The sequence below is a fragment of the Saimiri boliviensis genome, chromosome 1 (assembly GCF_048565385.1).
Source record: "Saimiri boliviensis isolate mSaiBol1 chromosome 1, mSaiBol1.pri, whole genome shotgun sequence".
NCBI lineage: Eukaryota > Metazoa > Chordata > Mammalia > Primates > Cebidae > Saimiri > Saimiri boliviensis.
Genome location: NC_133449.1, coordinates 202,550,283 through 202,570,320, shown reverse-complemented (window position 1 = coordinate 202,570,320; position 20,038 = coordinate 202,550,283). Strand labels below are relative to the sequence as shown.

The following is a 20,038-nucleotide window of genomic DNA, read 5'->3' as shown; positions in this document are numbered from 1 at the left end:
ACTGGCTAAGATATACAACAGTTCAGAACAATTATATATTAGGACCCTGTTAATCCATATATTATAAAGAATAATACATTGTAATGGGCCTTCCTATACTAAAAATGCAGCCTCACGTATGTGTGGCAGTAGGAGGTATATGGGATATCTTTGTACCATCCTCTCAATATTGCTGTGGACCTAAAATTGCTCTAAATAAATAATGTCTTTCAAAAAAAGGTCAAAAATCAAAACCATAGCCTTAAACTGACACTTTACAATTTGGCCAACCTACCTCTTCAGCTCATGCTACAGGTACTCTCACTAGATCCCCTATACCCTGAATAAACTACTTTCTATTTATTCCCCAAATCCATCTACAAGGTTACAGTCAGCAGGCCTTTGCTCCTGTTGCTAAGGATCCCTGGAATATTCTTGTTACTTGCCCCATTTCTTTTAAAGTCATATCCATCGTTCAAGGTCTACACTAAATTATTCCTCTCCAGAAAGTAGTTGCTGATACTCCTGAACAGATGTGCTTTCTCTCTCTCTATCCATAGCATTTCATGCTTTATTGTAACACTATTGTTCTAATATATTAGTGGCCTGAGTGAAGCAGAACAGTTTGATGATTGCCTTGGCAATTAAAGAATTTTCTAATTGTCCTGGTATTTCCCTGCATGTGATCTTTAGCACTGACATGTTCGCATCAAATATCACAGAAGACTACAAATTTAAAAGCATGCTTACAGTATCAGTAGAAATGTATTAACAATCCAAATACACTATTGGTTTTAGTGTGTATTTATTAACAATTATTCTCTAGTCAAGACACACAAGAATTTCTTCTTAAGGATGTTTACTTTTCTAGTTAGTAAATGTACGGATGGTTTTGACTAAAACATAAGTCAGCCAGCTGTTTGTTTGGGTTCTTAAACTGAATGGTAAAAATACAGGCAGCTTTTTCTGAAAGTACTCCACTTTAAACAAGGGAATCTGTTCCATATTTAAATGATTTAATTTTCTTATTCTAAAAAAAAAAGTTTAAATTTTTCATATAATAAGAACATCTCCTCTTCAGAACTTTCATTTCAGATGGCATATGGTTCTCCCTAACCCATCTGATACCCCGGGGATGCCAAAGCACTTAGGAAACCCAAGAGAGTGTGTAATCCGACATGACAGCTGAAGGAGGGAAAGCTGACAGAGGCATCAGAACAGGTACCAGGGAGAGAGAAGCATCATTCTGGAATCTGAGGGTTTACCCCTTTTCTTTCTTCCAAGTTCACTAAAATGCAATTCACATCTTGAGAAGACAGCATCACTGGCACAAAGGTTTCGTTCAGAGATGGGCTGGACCCACCAAGACAAGCAGCTTTGTGTACCTTAAACTACTCTGAAGCAGACAGGCCGGCCAGCGTTTCTGCACTTCGGTCTCCTAAATTCTCCATAACCCAGCATAAGCTCCAGCTGGCTTTGTAGTCGGCTTCCCTTTCCTCTATATGGTGCATTTATGAGTTCAGCTGTGGGCCCTGTTAATTTCCCTCCACAGCCTTTCTTCTCTTCCTAACATATGCATGCTTGAGCCCGCTCTGGAGTGCTGACTAAGGAGGAACAATAGGAGGCTTTGAGCAGGGCTCAGCCCCAGACCCAGTCAATATTTACTTCAGTTTGGAGGCACGGTTTTAAAGCTCCTTCCAAGCAGAACTCAACAGGGGGAGTCCCCAGAGGTTTCTAGATTTTATTTTAACTAGAGGGAAGAGGGGTATAGAGATAAATAGATTACTGTCCAAACCACTTTCTTACAGAAATTAAGAGAGGCTGTTCAACGAAACAGGTTAAATTTTCAATACTAATTAGCTATTTTTAACAAGAAAAACCAATTGTCTTCCAACACTGATTATCGCAGTCTTAAAACTCCATATTCAGGCTGCAGTGCAAATCTACTTAATGTGACCCGTGTATATCTTGTGAGCAGGGTCCTGATCCTATCAACTACTCAGAGCATGCCAATGTTTGCCCACTCTGCCCAGAACAGCAATGCAAGAGCCTTAGGTGAAGTTAACCCGAACTCCATGACTGACTTCCAAATCAGGTCTTATGTATACTACCAATTCAAGTGTGATTATAAAATGAAGTTGTGATTACCAAACCCAGTCAATTAAGAGTATGCTATGATAAATACTAGTAAGTATGCCTGCTATCTTTGCAATACATTGGAAAGGTTAATCTATGGCTATGAAGAGACTGACCAAGGAAAAAAAAAAAAAGTCACAAATACCCTCTTCCCACCAGTAAAAGAGGCTTACTATGGGATGGCAGGTGGGAGGTGAGATGGGTAGTTTGTTCTAATACCATACTAAAGCCAATAATGCTTCCCTGTGGGTTTACATTGCTTTCTGTTACCATAAATGTAGCCAGACCCTCTATATTAAATATGAAAGTACTTAACTGTAAGGATTTTTGTATTTGCCAGTTGGTTTAAACTTTTTTTTTTTTTAAGGTCAATTGTCATAGAACTAACCCAAAGTGACAGTTGGGAAATTTTACTAAAATGATTAAGGCCATATAAAATTACTGAAGATTTTTTGGATACCTGAAGAAAGAAATTCATAGTTGTCTGCCATAACCAATTATAATGCTCATTATTCCATTCAAATCATTAAGTAGACTTTGTTCCTTTTGCTTAAAGACTTAGCTGTACATTCCATTCACATTTTGCAACATTTTCATAAGAACAGAGCCAAGTGATCTAAAAACTTTAAAAAGAGAAATTGAAGAAAATTTACAGCTGTTCAAAGTTAAAAATTCTAGTTTATGACAATCTTAGTACTCAAGAGCGTCTTCAGTATTTTAAACATGTAAAATACACTGACATAACTCATTCTTTCACAAAGAGAAATAAAGATAATTCAAACCATCCCTCCCTCCATAAAAATAATGAAGTAAAAGGTGATACAGTAGGATTAGGCTGCTCAACTGTCTGTCTAAATTCACCGCATATACTGGAATCTGTTCAGCTCTAGCCTTTAGTACATTATTTACCATATTAATAAAAGCTGAATAATTAAGCTGCAACTCAATCTAATCATTTCAACACGTTAAGGAATTACTGCATTGCTATACACACTCAATCTGATCAATCAACATGCTCTCATGGATGGAAAATATTGAGTAAGCCTGGCTGAGATGTAGTGTTTGGCTGATATTTTTTAACTGATGTGCAAGAATATAAGGAATTAGTATTTTAATAATACAAAATGTCAGTAAATAAGTTACCAAATTTAAACTTCTTGACTACCCTTTTGCCAAGAAAGAAAGCCTGGAGCAAGGAAGGGGCTGTAAATATTAACATTCATCAGACATGGAATCCAAGGAACATAAAATTACTAAGCTTTAAACTTGAAATAAACTCATATCAAGCTTATCCCCCTCGACAAATTTTAACTTCCAATTTAGCAGGAAAAAGGGAACCTGCTTTTGTACAAAATGATACAAGAGCAACAACGTTAGATCTAGCTTTCCTATGAGCACAGCAAATGTAAATATTAAAACGCTGTACTTCTAAGAGTAACCTGTAACATAAAGTTCGCAGTGTTCTTTCAAATAATATTGGTATGGCTTATGTTAGACCCAGTATTTTTATTACTAGTAGCCAAGTTCTGCCCTTTGACATCACTAAACTTCTGGGTACAGCACATAAGGATCATTGATAATTTCTCTTATGAATCCTTTTTCTGGCATAAATGAGGTTTGTACCTTCAGAAGTAAAACAACATTATAAAATGGTTATGTAAGTATGTAATGGCAATTTTTTAAAAAGTAATAAGGCACATTTACTATCCACCTAAATAACTATAGACATAGGAAGTAAAACTGGCTTTGAATAACTACCAGACAATTCTATAGGAAAGCAGCCCTTTGACAGTAATATATTACTCAGGTTTCAATGTATTAAAATATGTGTTCCTTGACTAAATCCTGTTTCCTGTCTCTGCTAGATGTTGTTATGATCTATTTATGCCTCTAATATCAATGTGTGTATAATACGTACTAAGTTTAAAGGTAGTCGATAGCAAGAGTTCTCAAGCAGAGCATCAAGAGGCTAAACCCTGCTCTTCTGGCAGCAGAATTCAGAAAAATCCAAGGATCCCAGGGACAGCCCAGCTGCCCGTAAGGAGCAGGCCCAGACAGGAATTGATTTGTTTCAACAAGCTCCTCGTTGGAAATACAAGCATTCTCCAAGAGGATGTCGGTATTCATTAATTTCTCCTTTGAGATGGAGATATCTCATTATAACTATGAAGTCCAAAACAGAATATCAGGGTTTTAGAAGTCAAAAAAGAAACAATATAGTAGAGACAAACCGAGAAGGGAAGAGAGGGCTTTAAAAATAAACCTGGCCAATTTTACAAAGGAGATTCAAAATTTCTTTCCAGGGAAGAAGGTCCTGAAAGACTTGCCTCTCAAGAGTCACTCTTTATGCATTATTGCTCTTTTAGAAATCACAAGATAAAACCTAAAATGTATTCCTTTAAAGAAAACCCAATGTAAATATATAAATCACCTCTCAGGAACAACTTATATTACAAAATTATACAATTTGGTCTATCTTTTAAAAAGTCAACCCTTCTGTGATGTTTTTAAAACAGGTTTTATTTATAAGAATGTATTTTCTATGCAACTTACAAGAATCTATATAAAGTGAGATTCACTTGTACAAAGTGAAGTAACTCCCCTTAAATCTCTATTTTCCTCACAATGTGTTGAGGTATGATTGACTTTATTCTTTTTATAAGTCTTACATCAGTTTTTAAAGTCCTGTCACATATACATATTTTCCTTTAAATTTTCACAAATTTGAGGGAGATCTTTTTATTATACCCACTTATGTATTAGGGTGAAGAAACTGAGGCCTAGATTCACCACTAGAAATGTCATACTCACAATTCAAACAGAGCTGAAATTTAATTAGCTCTGAAATATAATCAAAAAAATGTTAACAGACAATTAACAAATCTAATCTGATGTAGGTTTTTTAATATCTTACTTTCCGAGTCCTTGCCTATCCAATACCCAAACAAATTCGAAGTTTGATCTGTAACACTTGCTATTATAAAAATTCAAAACAAAAAAAGTATATAAACACAATGCTTTTATTACACGCAGTTAAATAATCTATATATGAACACATTATACTGAAGAACCTGGTTATAACCTTTTACTGAAGAACTTGGTTACAACCTATTAATATGACAAATCACTGTTAATAACTTCGAGTTAAATAAAAACCATTTAATGTGGTTATTTTCCTTTTTAAAAAATGGAGGTGAAAAACAGCATTAAGAATTACTAAGCATCTTCTATTTCATCAAAAACACAAATCTTAGGTATATCAACTCTATTTTCAACAAAGCCATTTCTTAGAGATATTAAAAATTACCTCACTTTAATCAATGACTATATCCTATTCCTAAATTTAACAATCTTTTAAGCATATAGCATACTTCTTTTTTAGGAGCCACTTAAGTTCAAACACAATCACAGAAGATTCTTGCATTTCAGCATCTATGAGAATCATAAAGCTGGAAACACTAAGTGCTCATCACCCCCAAACTCACTGTTTGAGAACCCTTGTTTACACCACAGTGAACATAAACATAAATGTACAAACAAAATAGTACTGTCTTGATTTACTATTCTTAATAATATTCAGTTATTATGAAATAGTACCCAAAGTTCTAATTAAATCCATTCTATTGAGAATTTTAAAAGAAAAATATTTGCTTCTATTTTAAAATTATCGAAAAGTGTTGGTAAACATTTGTTTTAAAAATAAAAGAATACTTAAATTGAGTAGTCACTGTCCTGTTCATCTGTTTCCTTTCATAAGAATACACCTGACTTAAAGTACAAACAGTTTTATCTTTTTTTTAATAACCATTCCATAGAGGTATATTTCAATTAAGTCAGTCTACTTAACTGATGCTTTCAAAGACTTTCAAGTTTACTTAGATTGGTAACATTGCATTTATATACATAGAATGAAGATCAGTAAAAACAAAGAATGCAGAGTAATGTTCTGAATTTAACTAGTTCCATTGCTTACTTGTTAAAACAAAGGTTTGCTTTGAAAAAGCAAACAATATATATGCTCTAAGAAAAGCAGAAGCATATTTGCAAATCTGATATTGCTTAGACTCTATAGGAGCAAAAGTTTCTCACTAAGACCACTAGAATCATAGGACTTTACAGAAAGAAGGCATTTTGTCCCAAGTCTTTTATAACTCCATTGGAATTATAGGCTCCTGAAAGCCACCTACAAGAAACCCAGACATTGAAACTGGAAGAACTGTTAGTCATCTTTTATGCTCAATGTGAAATGAACATTTGGGGTTAATTTAACCATATGGATTTAAATTGGAAAGTGTTAAATCTCTGTTTCTGAGGTGTAATTCTGGCATTGCCACATAAAATACATCTTGGGAGGGTTTGCAAATAAATATCCTTAGACATTTGTGACAGGATCCTCCTTAAACTTTTTGGACTGGGGTGATATTTTTACTCCAGTGAAATTTGTCTACAGAGACCAAATCTTACAATGAAATCCTGTCCCATTACCTTTGTTAGTGGTATATTTTCAATGAAGCATAAACTTTAATGTAAAAGTCTGTTTTATTTGTCTGAGTTTTTGAGGAAAGTGGTTAGAAAAGAACACTAGACAATCTGGGCTTTTTAAATGGCAAATAATTTTCCTTCACATAAATATGGAACCATTTTGGAAATCACAGAACTCTATGAAAAGTTCAGGACAAATACAACCAGGAGTCCTTGAAGAGGGGCCAGAAGTAATCTCTCTCTCTCTCTTAATTTTATCTAGAACCTTGCGATTCAAACCATGGCTCATGGGCCACCAGCATCAATGTCATGGGGAGCTTGCTAGAAATGCACACTGCCAGAGCCCTATGTAGGCCAGATCTACTAAATTAAAATGTGCATTTCAACAAAATATCCAGGTCTGTGTTCACCTTCCAGTGTGAGAAACAGTGACCTAGAAATCACTAACGGAATGCTTCATGATGACAGGGATACTGTATATATGCTGTTTTACTGCAGTATCTTCAGTACTGAGAGCAGTACCTGGCCCACAGTGAACACTTCACATAAATATCTGTCAAATACATCTACAGGTACAGATTTTTATACTATTTCATATTCTGTAATATAATTACATGTATAAAATTATTATATGTAAACAATGCTCTTAAGTTCCTTACAGGTGCAGACATTATCTTATCCCTGAATCCTCTGTATGTCTCCCAGTATTCTCTACATTGTATCACTCAACAGTTTGTCAATGACAGCTTTTAGATATTCGATATAGGAATACAGAATTTCTTCAGTGTGAAAACTTTGGAAAAATAATTTCAAATCAACATGTAATTGCTGAATCCATCTATTTGGCTATGGTTTTAGATACAGCTAGGGATGCTCACACTAGGCATGAAAATGGAAAACATTATACAGGGCCAAGTTCTGATTCTAAGTGGCACCAGAGAACAGGGATGGTGTGGATGACTGAAGCCCAAAATAGATTCCAAAACCTCATTTTACTCAATAGTTTTAAGATCTTATCTTACCAAATCTTCTATCCAAGCTGCTAAAAGTTTGAGTTTTGGGGGGTTTTTATTTTTATTTTGTTTTAGTTTTCTTTTCGTTCTGAAATCTATCCATAGGTCTACAGGTCCAGAGACAATAAAATGGCCAAAAGCCAAAGAAAGAGAAAAATAGCAATAGAGAGATTTACATAATAAATGAATTAAGTGAATAGCTCTCAAAAAACAAGATGTGAAGGAAAAATCTAGACCTAAGTAAAAGAATAATAATTCGCAAGAGGTAATAATAGTCAGCTATGTTAATATATATATTGATAACAAGGCTACTCCAAAATAATATTCACAATAACAGATATTCAGACTCATAGATATTGCTGGTTCTCTCAGTTCATATTATAAAGGAAGAATGCTGAAATAGGGATCCCCTTCCTAACAAAGAACTGCATTTTTCAATTTAATTAACTAAATTAAATAGTCCTTTCTACTTTGTTTTTTACTTTAGAGAACAGAAGATAATTGTAAACCATTAGGTATGTCTGCCCTTAGATGCACATATTCTTTTGGAATATACTGTATACATATACCCACACCCTCCACACATACCACCTCTGCCACGTTGTCTCCCCAAGAGTATAGTTGACCATGGTGATAGCAGAGAGTGTAATTAGTTTTCATTGTTCCCCTGACAGCTGTAGTTCCATACAAGACCCTTTGCTTTTGATGCCATAAATGCTATGGAAAAAATACACTAATAACAGGCATTTAATTATGGTTCCAGCAACCATAGTGGGAACACTGCCAGAAAAGACGGGAACTTCTGGGATGGCAAAACATATATATATGTGGTGGGGAAAGGGGGTTCTGTACTTCAATTAGAGTAATTGTCAAAATATTAATGGCAGGCATATAGCGGGAAAATTTTTAAATTTTTCCTTGAATCTTTGTTGACAATAAAGTATGTATACAATGCTATACCAATACTGAAACCAAGAAGAACACTATCATGTCTGTACTAAAATATTAATAAGAATAAAGACATTGCTTATTAATAAGGGAAATACTCTTTAGAATAGCTTTGTTTTAATATTATTGGTAAAAGTTACAAAGATTTCATTTCAAATTTTGTTTTTTGCCTGGCTTTTCACAGACTTTTAAACAATTATCACTTGTGATATAAAATATCTGGGTGCTAAATTCTCTTGAGGTTTACTTTAATTTGTTTTATACAGTATTTAAACTAATGCATCCAAAGTTGCTGCCATGGTAGACACCAGATCTGTCACTGAGGTCCCTTCTCTCCTGATTAATTAGTAATTGGGAGACACATTTTGGCAGCTTTCGTTTCCCTATTATTTTCTGTAGTTTGACACAAAACCCTGTCAGAAGCACCACTATTTGAACTGTACCCCTCTTAGTGCTGGGTCACTAAATTTTAATAAATGGAGCTCCTGCCAGAAAACTACTGAAATAGGCATAAAAGTTTATTGAAGCAGTAACAGTAAACAAATATATGAAGAAAGCACTGAATGCCACAGTATCTAAAACATTAATGGTCTGTCTGAACCCAGAGGTTATTGGCGAGATTGCAGAGCAGAGGCTAAAAGAAAAGGCCTTTAACAAAACCACTGCTTTCATCTGTCTGTAAAAAAAAAAAAAAAAAAAAAAAAAAAGAAGAAAAAAAAGTATTAGCTAAATAAAGCGGGCACTTTGCTGCAGCAGAACCGTACATCTGAGCTTCCCTTAGCCTCCATCATCCTAACACGATGAATAAAATTATTGGGAGGCAAAGATTTATAGTGACTATATAGATACAGAAGCTATCAGCAAGCCACAAAAGCTCTGTCTGAGCCAAAGAAACATTTTCATAAACGGTAAGGTGAGAAACTTAAAATGAGAATTAAAAAGACTGATACTTTGGAGGGCTACAAATAGCTACAGAATCAGTTTCAGGATCTCCATCTCAAAGTGTCAGTCACTTCAAAAAAGCATCCTGCTACGATGGTGGCTCAGGACACTTGTGTGTCAGGGCAGTGGCCATGCTGTGCAAGTCAGAGGTCACAGCTTCCACATTCCGACATCTGTCTGTATTTTCTTGCCCTGAAACAATAGAAGGGGAACTAGGCTCATTTGCTCCCACTTTGTTTAACCTAATTGTTAGACACAAAAGATAATTTCCCATATTTAGAGTTATTTTTTCTTTTCCCCCATTCTCATTTGTCTCCATAAAATTAAATACTATTAAAAACGTAGCCAGAAAGTAAAGCTCCCTATATGTTATTGAGTTCAGTAAATGTGACAGAGTTGTACATCCCACTGACATCTACAAAATATGAAATATCAAGTATCATGTCTGCCATCATCATAACCTAAATAACAATTTGCACTATAATTATCCAACCTAACTATGCCACAGCCTGATTTAATTCAAACCACAACATTGCATGTTTCATATAAAAATACTTTCATTTACTTTTATAATTTTCAGGGAAAGAGGCAAGAGTTAATTCTTAATTATAGCTTTTACATATATAAATCATTAATAAATCTTAAAATGGAAACTCTGACAGCTTGGAAATAGCAAGATAAAAAACAAAAGGTATTTGTTAGTTCATTTAAAAACAAAAGATCACTCTGATCACTCAGTTATTTTAGTCTTCCCCACTAGCCAGTCAAAGCAAAACAGATGGTAGACATCAGAGGAAAGTTTTCTGTGCAAAAATGGTCAACTCATACTTGGACCATACCATGATACATGTATCTGTTATTAAAATATGCATTTTATTTATTGCCTTTACCCTACACAACCACCCAAAATCCTACGTCTAATGAACTGAAGCAGTTTTTCATAAGTGACATTAGTATTTATCTGTGCCCAGCTTAATCAGACTAAGTCATGTTACTTTTGAAATTAATCTTACGGAAGCTCTGCTTTTACTGCAGTACATAAGAATAATGTTTCCAGCCATCATCAAACACATGTAGTAGTAAGGAGTATAGTATAAATTTTTAGTAAAGTTTATTAGGACACATGATTTTCCAAATGTATCCAGAACTACAAAACACGATAGAAAATACAGCTGACTCGGTTGAAATACTCCCATAATTTCAAGTAACAAATATGAATTTACTTGTAAAATAATCTATGAGAGTCCACAAGAAAGATTTGGTTTAATGAGATAGGAAGAGCCTGTATTTCAGAGACAAAAAGGCTCTGAATTATTATAAAACATCTTAACCCAAACTGCTTGATTTTTAGAGGTATCTATACTCTTATCAGTACCTTTTGCTGGAGAAAGATTCCTGGTAGACTTGAGAATTAAAAAAAAAAAAAAAAAAAAAAAAGTCAACCAACAAATAAAAAGAACTACTTAGCATAGTCAGAAAAAGGAAATCAGTATTTGGGGCTGGAGGTGACAATAGGGGATATTAATATATTACTTTGAAATTAGCCATAAAGTATAAGCTTCAAGAAAAAAATGTATGGAAACATGGTACCACCCAACATTTAACATTAATATATAATAAGCCTGAGTTTGAGCATATTATTGCTAAGTTAAAACATCCTTTTCTGTCAATTAAATGTAAGAAGATAGCATTTTTGTAAGTTTGCAGATAACTTAAGATAGAGCTTTAACTGTAGAGAGCCCTGCCAAAATGATTATAAAGTGGTTTAGTCCTTTGCTATCGTCCATATTCATTTCCGGACCAACTTCTCGAAAGAAATAAAATCGGTCTTAAAACAAGATGGCTGCTTCTGGGGGGAAAAAACACGCTGATTTAACTGAAAGCCAAAAAACTAGCTTTTCTAAATTAGGAAATAAGCACTTAATCATATTTTTTCTAATCTCTAAGTAGGTATTCATGTACTTCCACACGATAATCCATATATTATACTGTGCAGTTATTTTAAATAATTAATAGCAAAGCGATTTTTAAACAGGTCTAATGGATGGATACTAATAACATGATTGTCCAAGGCATATACATATTTGCTATGCTCAAACTCCCACTTTTAGTTCATATCAGAATTGTGATCATCAGTCATGAAAATCAGGTCACTTGATAAGTAATAATAGAAAGAATATCTATATCTCCTAAGAATCCCATCAGAAAACATGCGGTAATATGCTATTACAATCAAATCAACTGTACTTGACTTTCTAAAAGTAAAAACGACAGGAACTTTACTCTTAAGACAATCTTTCCTTGAACTACACTTTGCTGACCCTCCCTAAAGCAACTTGAAGATCAATTCTGATATGCATATAAAAATTAAGAGCATTTTTCTCCATCTTGAAATAATTTTTAAATAAATTTTTAAAAATCATTCAAACCTATTTTTATTCCTCACTTGAGTGGAAAATAAGACCTGACAGTAACATTTTCTTCAACCTGTCAACTGTCAATTGTATGAAGGATGTTTCTAAAGATGACAAAGGTTTATTTTTCCTTATTGAAAATGATAGAATTCTACCTGAATGAAAGCTGAGCTAACCATCACTGTGGTACACTACTGTCTCTCGGCAACTAGCTAGCTTAAATAGGAGTTTTCAATATTTTAAAATAATGTTTTCATTGAACTATATAGTCTACTGTTTGAAAATTATATTCAGAAGCCTCAAAAATAAGAATTTACATCCACTCAAATTTTTCAATTAGAAAACAGCACACGGATTTCAGTAGTTTACAATAAATCCTTCAGAAAGTACAATAAGAAGTACTATCAAGACTATGAAGATATTAGGAATTATTTTACACAAGATCATGCAATATAGTTGTAGTCAGAAAAACTTGATTCATTTTTAATTTTAAGCTAAGTTGTCCTGTGTCATTGTGCTCATTTAGCTCCATAATGACTAAATTTTGAAAAATAAATGCAGACAAATTTAAGAGGAAATAGATCTCCTAGTAGTGAGTAATATCCTATTCAGAAGCACTGGAAGCTCACATTAATCACAAGAAACTTTTCTACAAAACAGCTCAGGACATAGGTTGAAAAGCAGACTAAAATATAAATTTGATAATATAAATCAGGTCCTAAAAGAGACAGTAATTTATTGATGTTTGGCTGTCTAAGACCACCATCGCAAGACAAATCATTAAAAGTGAATATTAATACCTCACTTCTTATACTCCTGAGGTTTTTATACCTGAAAATGAAGGTGTTATCCGTCACAAATGATCAAAAGGCATTTTTTTTTTTCTCTGTTCAGAAGGCTGATCTGACTGAGTTGTCCTGGATAAGAGGCAAGGACCTTCCTCACTGTGCTTAAGGAAATAGAGGCTTCCTTTTCAACATGGATATTCTAATCAGGAATGCTATTCTAACAGTTTGTATACTGCTTCTGAAAAGAAAATTGATAATATAGAAACGTCAACATAGAGTCGTTCATTATTTCTAACAAAACGTCACAGCTTCTTAAGTCTTTAACGCTACAAAAGTTATTCAACACATACACAAAAATGAAGAGGGTTGAGTGGTATCTTACAAAAAATTTTTAAATTGATTTATGTCGAAAAAAAAAAACAAACCACTAAGCGCTAGACCAAATGCTATGCAACATGTAAAATTCTATTCTTAACATATTCTTATATTTTGTTCATTTTTATTTTGATGCTTATTCTCTCTTAAATTTTCTAGCATATACTTATCCCAAGCTAGCAAAGGCCAGAACTCCCAAAGGACTAATTGTATTCATTCATTTTCTTGGCCCAGCATGAAGCTGGTAGCTTGCTTGGTTCATAGCAACAGGGGAGAAAAGGAGGCACTCATCTTTATCTGTCCTTATCCAACAGGAAACCAGGCCAGGGGACAGAATGCAATGAAATGCCTGTTCAAAAGGCATTCTGCAAGATTAAATGGCAAGAAATTCACAAGGTTAATTTGCACCCAAGTAACTTAAGTGTTCCCTCCAAACCTGATCCTCAGCCTTCAAAGGTGGAAGCCTGTGAAACTATCAGCCAGAACACACATAACAAGATATTAGTTCAGCAAGCTGATGGTTTAGTTACTACCACTAAAACCACCTAACAGAGCGTAATAAACTACTGAAGACTCATACTTTTAATCACAAGTCGTTTACTGACCTTGGTCTTACAGTGAAAATGCCAAATTAGACTGTATAGCCAAATCTGCTCTAAATAGCTCTAATGTTCCTGTCATCTGAAAAACAGATAGTTGAGTATACTTGATAGTTTATTGTAAATATATAAAATAATGAATAAAATAGGTAGAACATATCTCAGTTGCTAACTCTGCTTTTCAAAATTCTGCAGAAAACTGGTCAAAAAAACAAGAAGCATATTTCTCTTTTACAAATTTATAAATTAAAAAAGGTGGGGGGACAATTCAGGTCCCTCATAAACATATAAGCATAAAAATATGGGTTATAAATCTCAGTCATACTGCCTTATTTTTATCCTGGTACTTGCATAAATTCTGATATAAATTTCAGAATAATAAAAATTACTACCAATACATCTAATAAAATGATACATTACATTGAGGCTTAAAGTTAATAGATTCTTAAAGTTAATGCCTTTTAGTTGAAGAACATTTATGTTTCTAACATATAAAACATATAAACATATAAAATATTTTAAATGCTTAAAATATTTAAAATTTCAAAAATAAAGATAATCCTTTATAAGTTTTGTGAAAAACTCATTTAAAACCAAGATAAATTTTCAATCTTTACTCACAACAAATTCTGAGATTGAAACCATGCTGATTTCATTTATTTGTCAGTGAAAAGGGCACAGTGCCGGTATAGTAGTATACATATATCAAAATGATGATGGCTCAGATTTTTTTAAATGGAGCAATTAAATTTTGAAAGAAGAAAAATCCTCAAGGGAATATGATTAGGAAAAAAAAAATGTCATTATTTCTCTCTTCTTAACCACATACATTTGACCTGTACTGCCAGAAGATTTGGGAGTATTGACCTAGAATTCACATTACTTTCACAACTCCAAGATTACATGTTAACAAAACAAAAAGGTGTCAATTACCTGCTACTCTAATATGAAATGTTTAATTTACAAGTATCTACAAGAATTGAAAAAGTCCAAAGAAACCATGATTAGGTTAAAGTTTAGTAAATCCTTAATGAATTACAGAGATATTTTCCTCTTAAGAATATGTAAGGTTTTAAATTGATGATACTCAAACTTTAACAGAAGCAATACACCAGTTTGAAGAGAATCGGTATTCCTTAAAGTGTATTGGTGATATTTGCTGCATATTATTTGGTTATTGCATCAACAATGCCAACCAGTAGGAGATATGTTTAATTACCCTAATATCATTTTGGCGAATAGTCAAAAGAATCCAAGAAGAACTTTCAATATGCACATGATGTTTAAAAGTATATTCTCATTAGAATCACCAAATGGTTTATGGCATACTTCAGATGAAGAGGCATGTTCTTAATATTATGACTCTCTTTATAAGCATAACTACTAAATGAGAATGAAAGTAAAGTTTTATTACTGGAAGTCTTTTTAACATTACTTAAAGCTTTTTACGTTCTTAAAGAAATTAAGGACAAATAGTTATATTCTTCTTGATGTGTATTTTCATTACTCAAAGTTACTTAGTGACATTCCAGTTTAGAACTCAGCATAATATTAAAAGGATCATTTGATTATTTATACTTTTAGGTAAAACTTATACAAGTTTTCAAATTTTGGAAATACAGAAGATGCATTTAGACAAATGTTATCCTATATTTCTATTCAAACTGATAGTTCTCAGTTGCTATTTCACAGAAGTGTGCCAATTCAACACATAAAATCAGTTTGGTCCCCTATCCAATAAATACTAGCAACTAAAAAGTTATCAGCATTTGAAAACTCAGTATCCACTTATCAGAAGTCAGTACCTGAGTATGTAGATTCTAATGGCAAAACTATCCTGACAGCAAATAAATTTAATATTTCTTCCTGTGAAACTATATCTATAGATGCTCATAGTATCAATGGAGAGGCTGTAATGAAAATCCATGTAGAAGATAAACTACTATCAGATACTCAACTTACACAATAAGATACTGTACTTAATCCTGTGATCACAATACATTTAATTCTGATTTTACCTAAACATAATTTCAAATTGAATCTGTTAGTATAAGCTAAAGTAGATGTACTGCATTTAGACACAGTATCCATTATCATCAGTTTAATGTGCCCACTGAACTTTATTTATTGAGAGGAAAAAAAATTTTTCTTTAAGTTGCAATTAAAGTCCTCTATGTTTTCTCCCAAAAGATTGAAGTCTTACTAGTTTAGCAAAATATAAAGACACAGGGTGTGGCCAGCTTACTTTACAAAATAACACATATGAAAACGAACTGTAAACTGAATTTATAAAATTTAGTAAACCCATGTAAATTTTCTGAAATATTTTCTCACTATTTTTTGGTGACAAACTGTTTTTATTTTTGAAATACTTATTCTGCATGTGGCCTCTTTATATCCAAGTTCACTTTTCTTAATGCATCGAAAAAGCAACATTTTATTCAACACTTCAGAGATAAAACTGCCTACTTTTAAAATATTGTTTTTGAAGTTTTTAATTGTTATAACATTTATAACAAGATAAATGCGTCCATAAACTCCTAAGAATAACAAGTGTTAGGGCTGAATCTCTTGGGGTTGAGAGGGGTACATCATTCTTTCTTTTTGACATTATCAGACTGATAATGATCAAATAGAAAGGTATTTCCACAAACCTGAAATTAGAATACCGATTTAGAAATACCCTTGGCATTTTAAAATTCTGCATATTAACTTTGTCTGGGCAGGTTCAAAGCCTCCATGGCATCCTGAGCAGAAGAGTTTTCTGCAGGCAGGACAGATCTATTAAAAAACATGACCTGTGACAAAAATCAATGTGCTAATCTCAAACCAAACAACAGTATCAAAAGCATAAAACAGAGATAACCTAAGATAAAATGTCCACAAACTCACTCAGACTAGCTTGACAGGTTAAGAAGGGGGTTAGAGTAGGGGTGCTGCTGGTTCTTTCTGTTTTAACCCAGGAAGACTGGAACACCCAAGTATCCAAACAAATGAATGCCATGAGAAAAAGATCACACTGTGGAGTTTGGAATGGGAAAGAAAAGACAACCAAAAGCAAAATATTCTAAATTCAACGAAACGATTTCCGTGTTGCTTTATTTAGTGAGGTGCTAAAGTTCAGAGATCCAATGTCTGCTTCGTATATGCTGCCTAATAAAGCGCAAACAGGGGGAAAAAACCAACCAACATAATGAGACTTGCTTTTAACACCATCACAACTGGAAAGCTTGCACTATTTGTCTTGTCAGCTTTAATAAAAGGCATCTCCTCTGGCAGGATGGCTTCTTTTTCTCTTTTCCTAATAGTGGTAAGCAGCATGTCAAAGAAGAAATCGCTCCCCATTCCACCACCCACCTCCAGGAGACCCTTGTTTTTTGAACCAAACTTTCAGGAATATCTGCACTCCTGTTCAGCGGTGCATTTTAGGACTCAGGCTACCTGAGTAAGACTATCCTGGATTAGCGGGATTGGGGGAACTCCCTTTCGATTCTGTAACCCGCAGACTGCGAGTGGGGATATCTTCCCATCTTCATTACTGACATTAGTCAAGCAGGGAATCCCTCTCCTGCCTCCGTGCCGAGGAACGGCAGGCGGAGAGGGCCCGCCGGAAAAATTAGAGGTGCCCACCGACCCCCTCTCTCCTGGAACTCGGGGCACGCAGCAACTCCGCCTCGGCCTCCCACCTCTCTCTTCCCAACTTCCTCTCCAGCCCAGGGGAAGACCTGTGATTTTAACAAATAGTACCTAGGAGGGCACTGTGACCAGGACACAGCTGGAAGCTGGCCTCTGTCCCAGAGAAAGCAGTGCGGTATGGGCCCAGCGGGGCCGACTTTTGTGTACAGGCCGGGAACAATAAAGGTTCGGAACTGCTCCACACCTGGAGGATCCTGCCGGGCACTCTGGATAACCTCCCCACTCCACTTTCAGGGTCCGAAAACACGGGACGTCTGCGGCTGGCTGGTGTCCAGCACGCGCGCTAGGATGGCCCCAGGCGCCCACCTCTGGTCTTCCGCGTACCCGGCGGGCTTCGGGGACGCCGGCAAAACAGTTCCAGGTAACCGCGCGTTCCTCCGGTTGCACATCGCCAGGCCATGGCAAAGGGCTCCCACCTCCTGGTTGGGCCAACTCTTGGCAGTTTGTTCCGCACACATGACGTAACCCGGTATTAGATCAAACTTTCTGGCACCTTGAACCCACTGGAGTGGGTGGAGGGATGGAGAATGTGGAAGAATCCTCTCCAGTGCCAAGCGCGCCGGGCCCAGACTGACTCAGGGGCCAAATGATTTCCTCACAGTTAAAGAGGAAAATAAAAACCTAAAGCTTCCGCTTCCCAGCCCCCCTCACTTCCCCTAGCCCATGCGCTCACTCTGCGCGCACCGGGAAAAGAGAAGGAAAAATTTAAATTAAAAAAAAAAAAAAAAAAAAAAAAAAAAAACTTTGGGGGATGTGTTTGGCGGGTTCTCTCCGCAGTCCTTGCGGACCCACGCTCCAGGCAGGAGCTCTGAGCGGCACACACTGGGGGCTCCTCGTGCCGCGATCCGGATGCCTGCCAGCCTGAAGGGGCTGTGAAGCTAAGTCCCAACTCCCCAGCTCCCGCCCTTTTCCGAATCTCCCAGCGCTTGGCCGAAGCAGTTGCTCTGGGCAGCCCTAGAGACTCCCAGGGGCACCTAGCCTTAACAAAGAGGGGCGCGACGCGAGCGCTTCCCGCCGACGCTTCAAGCCATCAGCGCTCGGGCGACGCAGGCTCCGAGGGCGCGCGCCGACAGCTGCTGGTGCGCGCCGTTCCCCGCAGCCGCTCCTTCCGCAGGGCCCAGAGGCCCGGCTAGCCCCAGCTCTCCGCCCCTTACCGGCTTACCTGGGGTTGCTGCTGTTCCAGTAGACAGCGTAGCGGTCGGCGACGGCCTTGGAGCCCGGGTCCTGGCTGAACACACACATCCAGAGCACCAGAAACACCAGCGTCAACATCTCCACGTGCAACATCACGCCTGGCCAGCGGCGGAGCCCCCGACGCGCCACTCCGGGGAGAGAGCGGGGATCCGTAGGGAGGGAAGAAAGGGACAGAGAGAAAGCGGTCGCCAAATAAATATGAATAAATAAAAATGAAAGTGGGCGAAAAAAGAAAGAGGCGCCCACCAAGCTGGGTAGGGGTAGGAGTGCGAGAAGAAAAGGCGGTGGGGTAGGGGGGATAAAGACAAACTCGCACCCCCACTGGAGGGTTCAGGAGGAAAAAGGAATCACAAGATGGAGAGAAGCGTGCGTGTGTGTGGTGGCGGCGGCGAGGGCGGGGGAAGGGGTGCCAAGCTGTGTCTCGGGCGGCGGCGGCAGGCCGGTCACCCCGGGAGAGGGAGGTGCGCGCCGGGCCGGGCGGCTGCAGCGCGGGTCGGGACAGGCGGCGGCGCGCGCTGCACAGTCACCGGGAGTTGCACGCCGCAGCCGCGGGGAGACATACACCGGCCCGCCGGGCCCGGCTCAGCGTCGGCGCTGCGGGCTGCGTACGGCTCCGCCGCCGCCCGGGGCCCTCGCACTGCGCCCCGCTTCGCTTCAAGTTACTTTGGCGGCCGGTGGGAAACTGCAGGAGGGCGACGTGCAGATGGGGGCTACGCGCTGTGGTCCCTGGAGTCTGAGAGCCCCTTTCCCCAGCCTCCTGTGTGCCTCAGCCGGGCGACCCCCGGAAATCTCAGAGGAGTCGTAGGTGCTGCGGTACCCGGCGGTGCGCTGAGAAGGGTGGGGATCCGGAGCCGCAAACCCAGCTCTGCCGGTGTCCTGGAACTGGTTAAGCGGCAGCTGCGCCGGCGAGAAGCGGTCTTGCCTCGAAAACCTCAAAGAAAAGTTTGGGTCTTCACGTCTCCGGCAGGTCCCTCGGCGGAGTCGGACCGCGGCGGTAGCAGAAGAGGGCACCCCGGGTGCCGGCAGAGCTTCGGGGATTTCTCGCGCGTGCTTTCTTTGACTGGATGTGGCTGCACCCGAGTGAATGAAGAGCAGAGGTTAAGAACCAGCCGGCCTGGCGGAGCTGGAATGCCCAAACCTGCAAGACGACGCCAACCCCACTGTTCGGCTGGAGAGCGGGAGGGGAAACAAATCACTTTCAAATGGATCCCTCCAACTCCTGGATGGGCTGATGTCAGTCTCTGATCGCCTTCCGGGAGGGAGACGGAGCCCCCACACGCGCTGCGAAGAGCCGGGGGTGAGCTCTCAGAAGTGTCCCTGCGACTCCGGAGGGTCCAAGCCTAGCAACTTGTAGAGATGCATCAATCAGTTTGAAATGGGAAAAGAGAAAAAGAGAGAGAGCGCACAAGCGAGTGGCACCTCCCCGATGACTACATCAGAAAACCTTCCCGATCCTCCCGCAGCTGCTCCTC

At 37.7% G+C, this 20,038-nt stretch overlaps 1 protein-coding gene across 4 annotated transcripts in view; it reads right to left on the bottom strand.

The window, feature by feature from the left end:
• Nucleotides 1-19,820, bottom strand: part of EFNA5 (ephrin A5) — a 293,503-nt gene extending 273,683 nt beyond the window's left edge. For 2 of the 4 annotated variants that reach the window (XM_003920711.4, XM_010340003.3), the window contains exon 1: nt 18,535-19,820. In XM_003920711.4, the coding sequence (XP_003920760.1) occupies nt 18,535-18,659 (125 nt within the window). In that variant the 5' untranslated portion in view covers nt 18,660-19,820. Of the gene's footprint in view, nt 1-17,678; nt 18,075-18,534 lie in introns of those variants that run through there. The other 2 variants (XM_074382905.1, XM_074382898.1) reach the window with 2 other exon arrangements.
• Nucleotides 19,821-20,038: the final 218 nt, after the last annotated feature.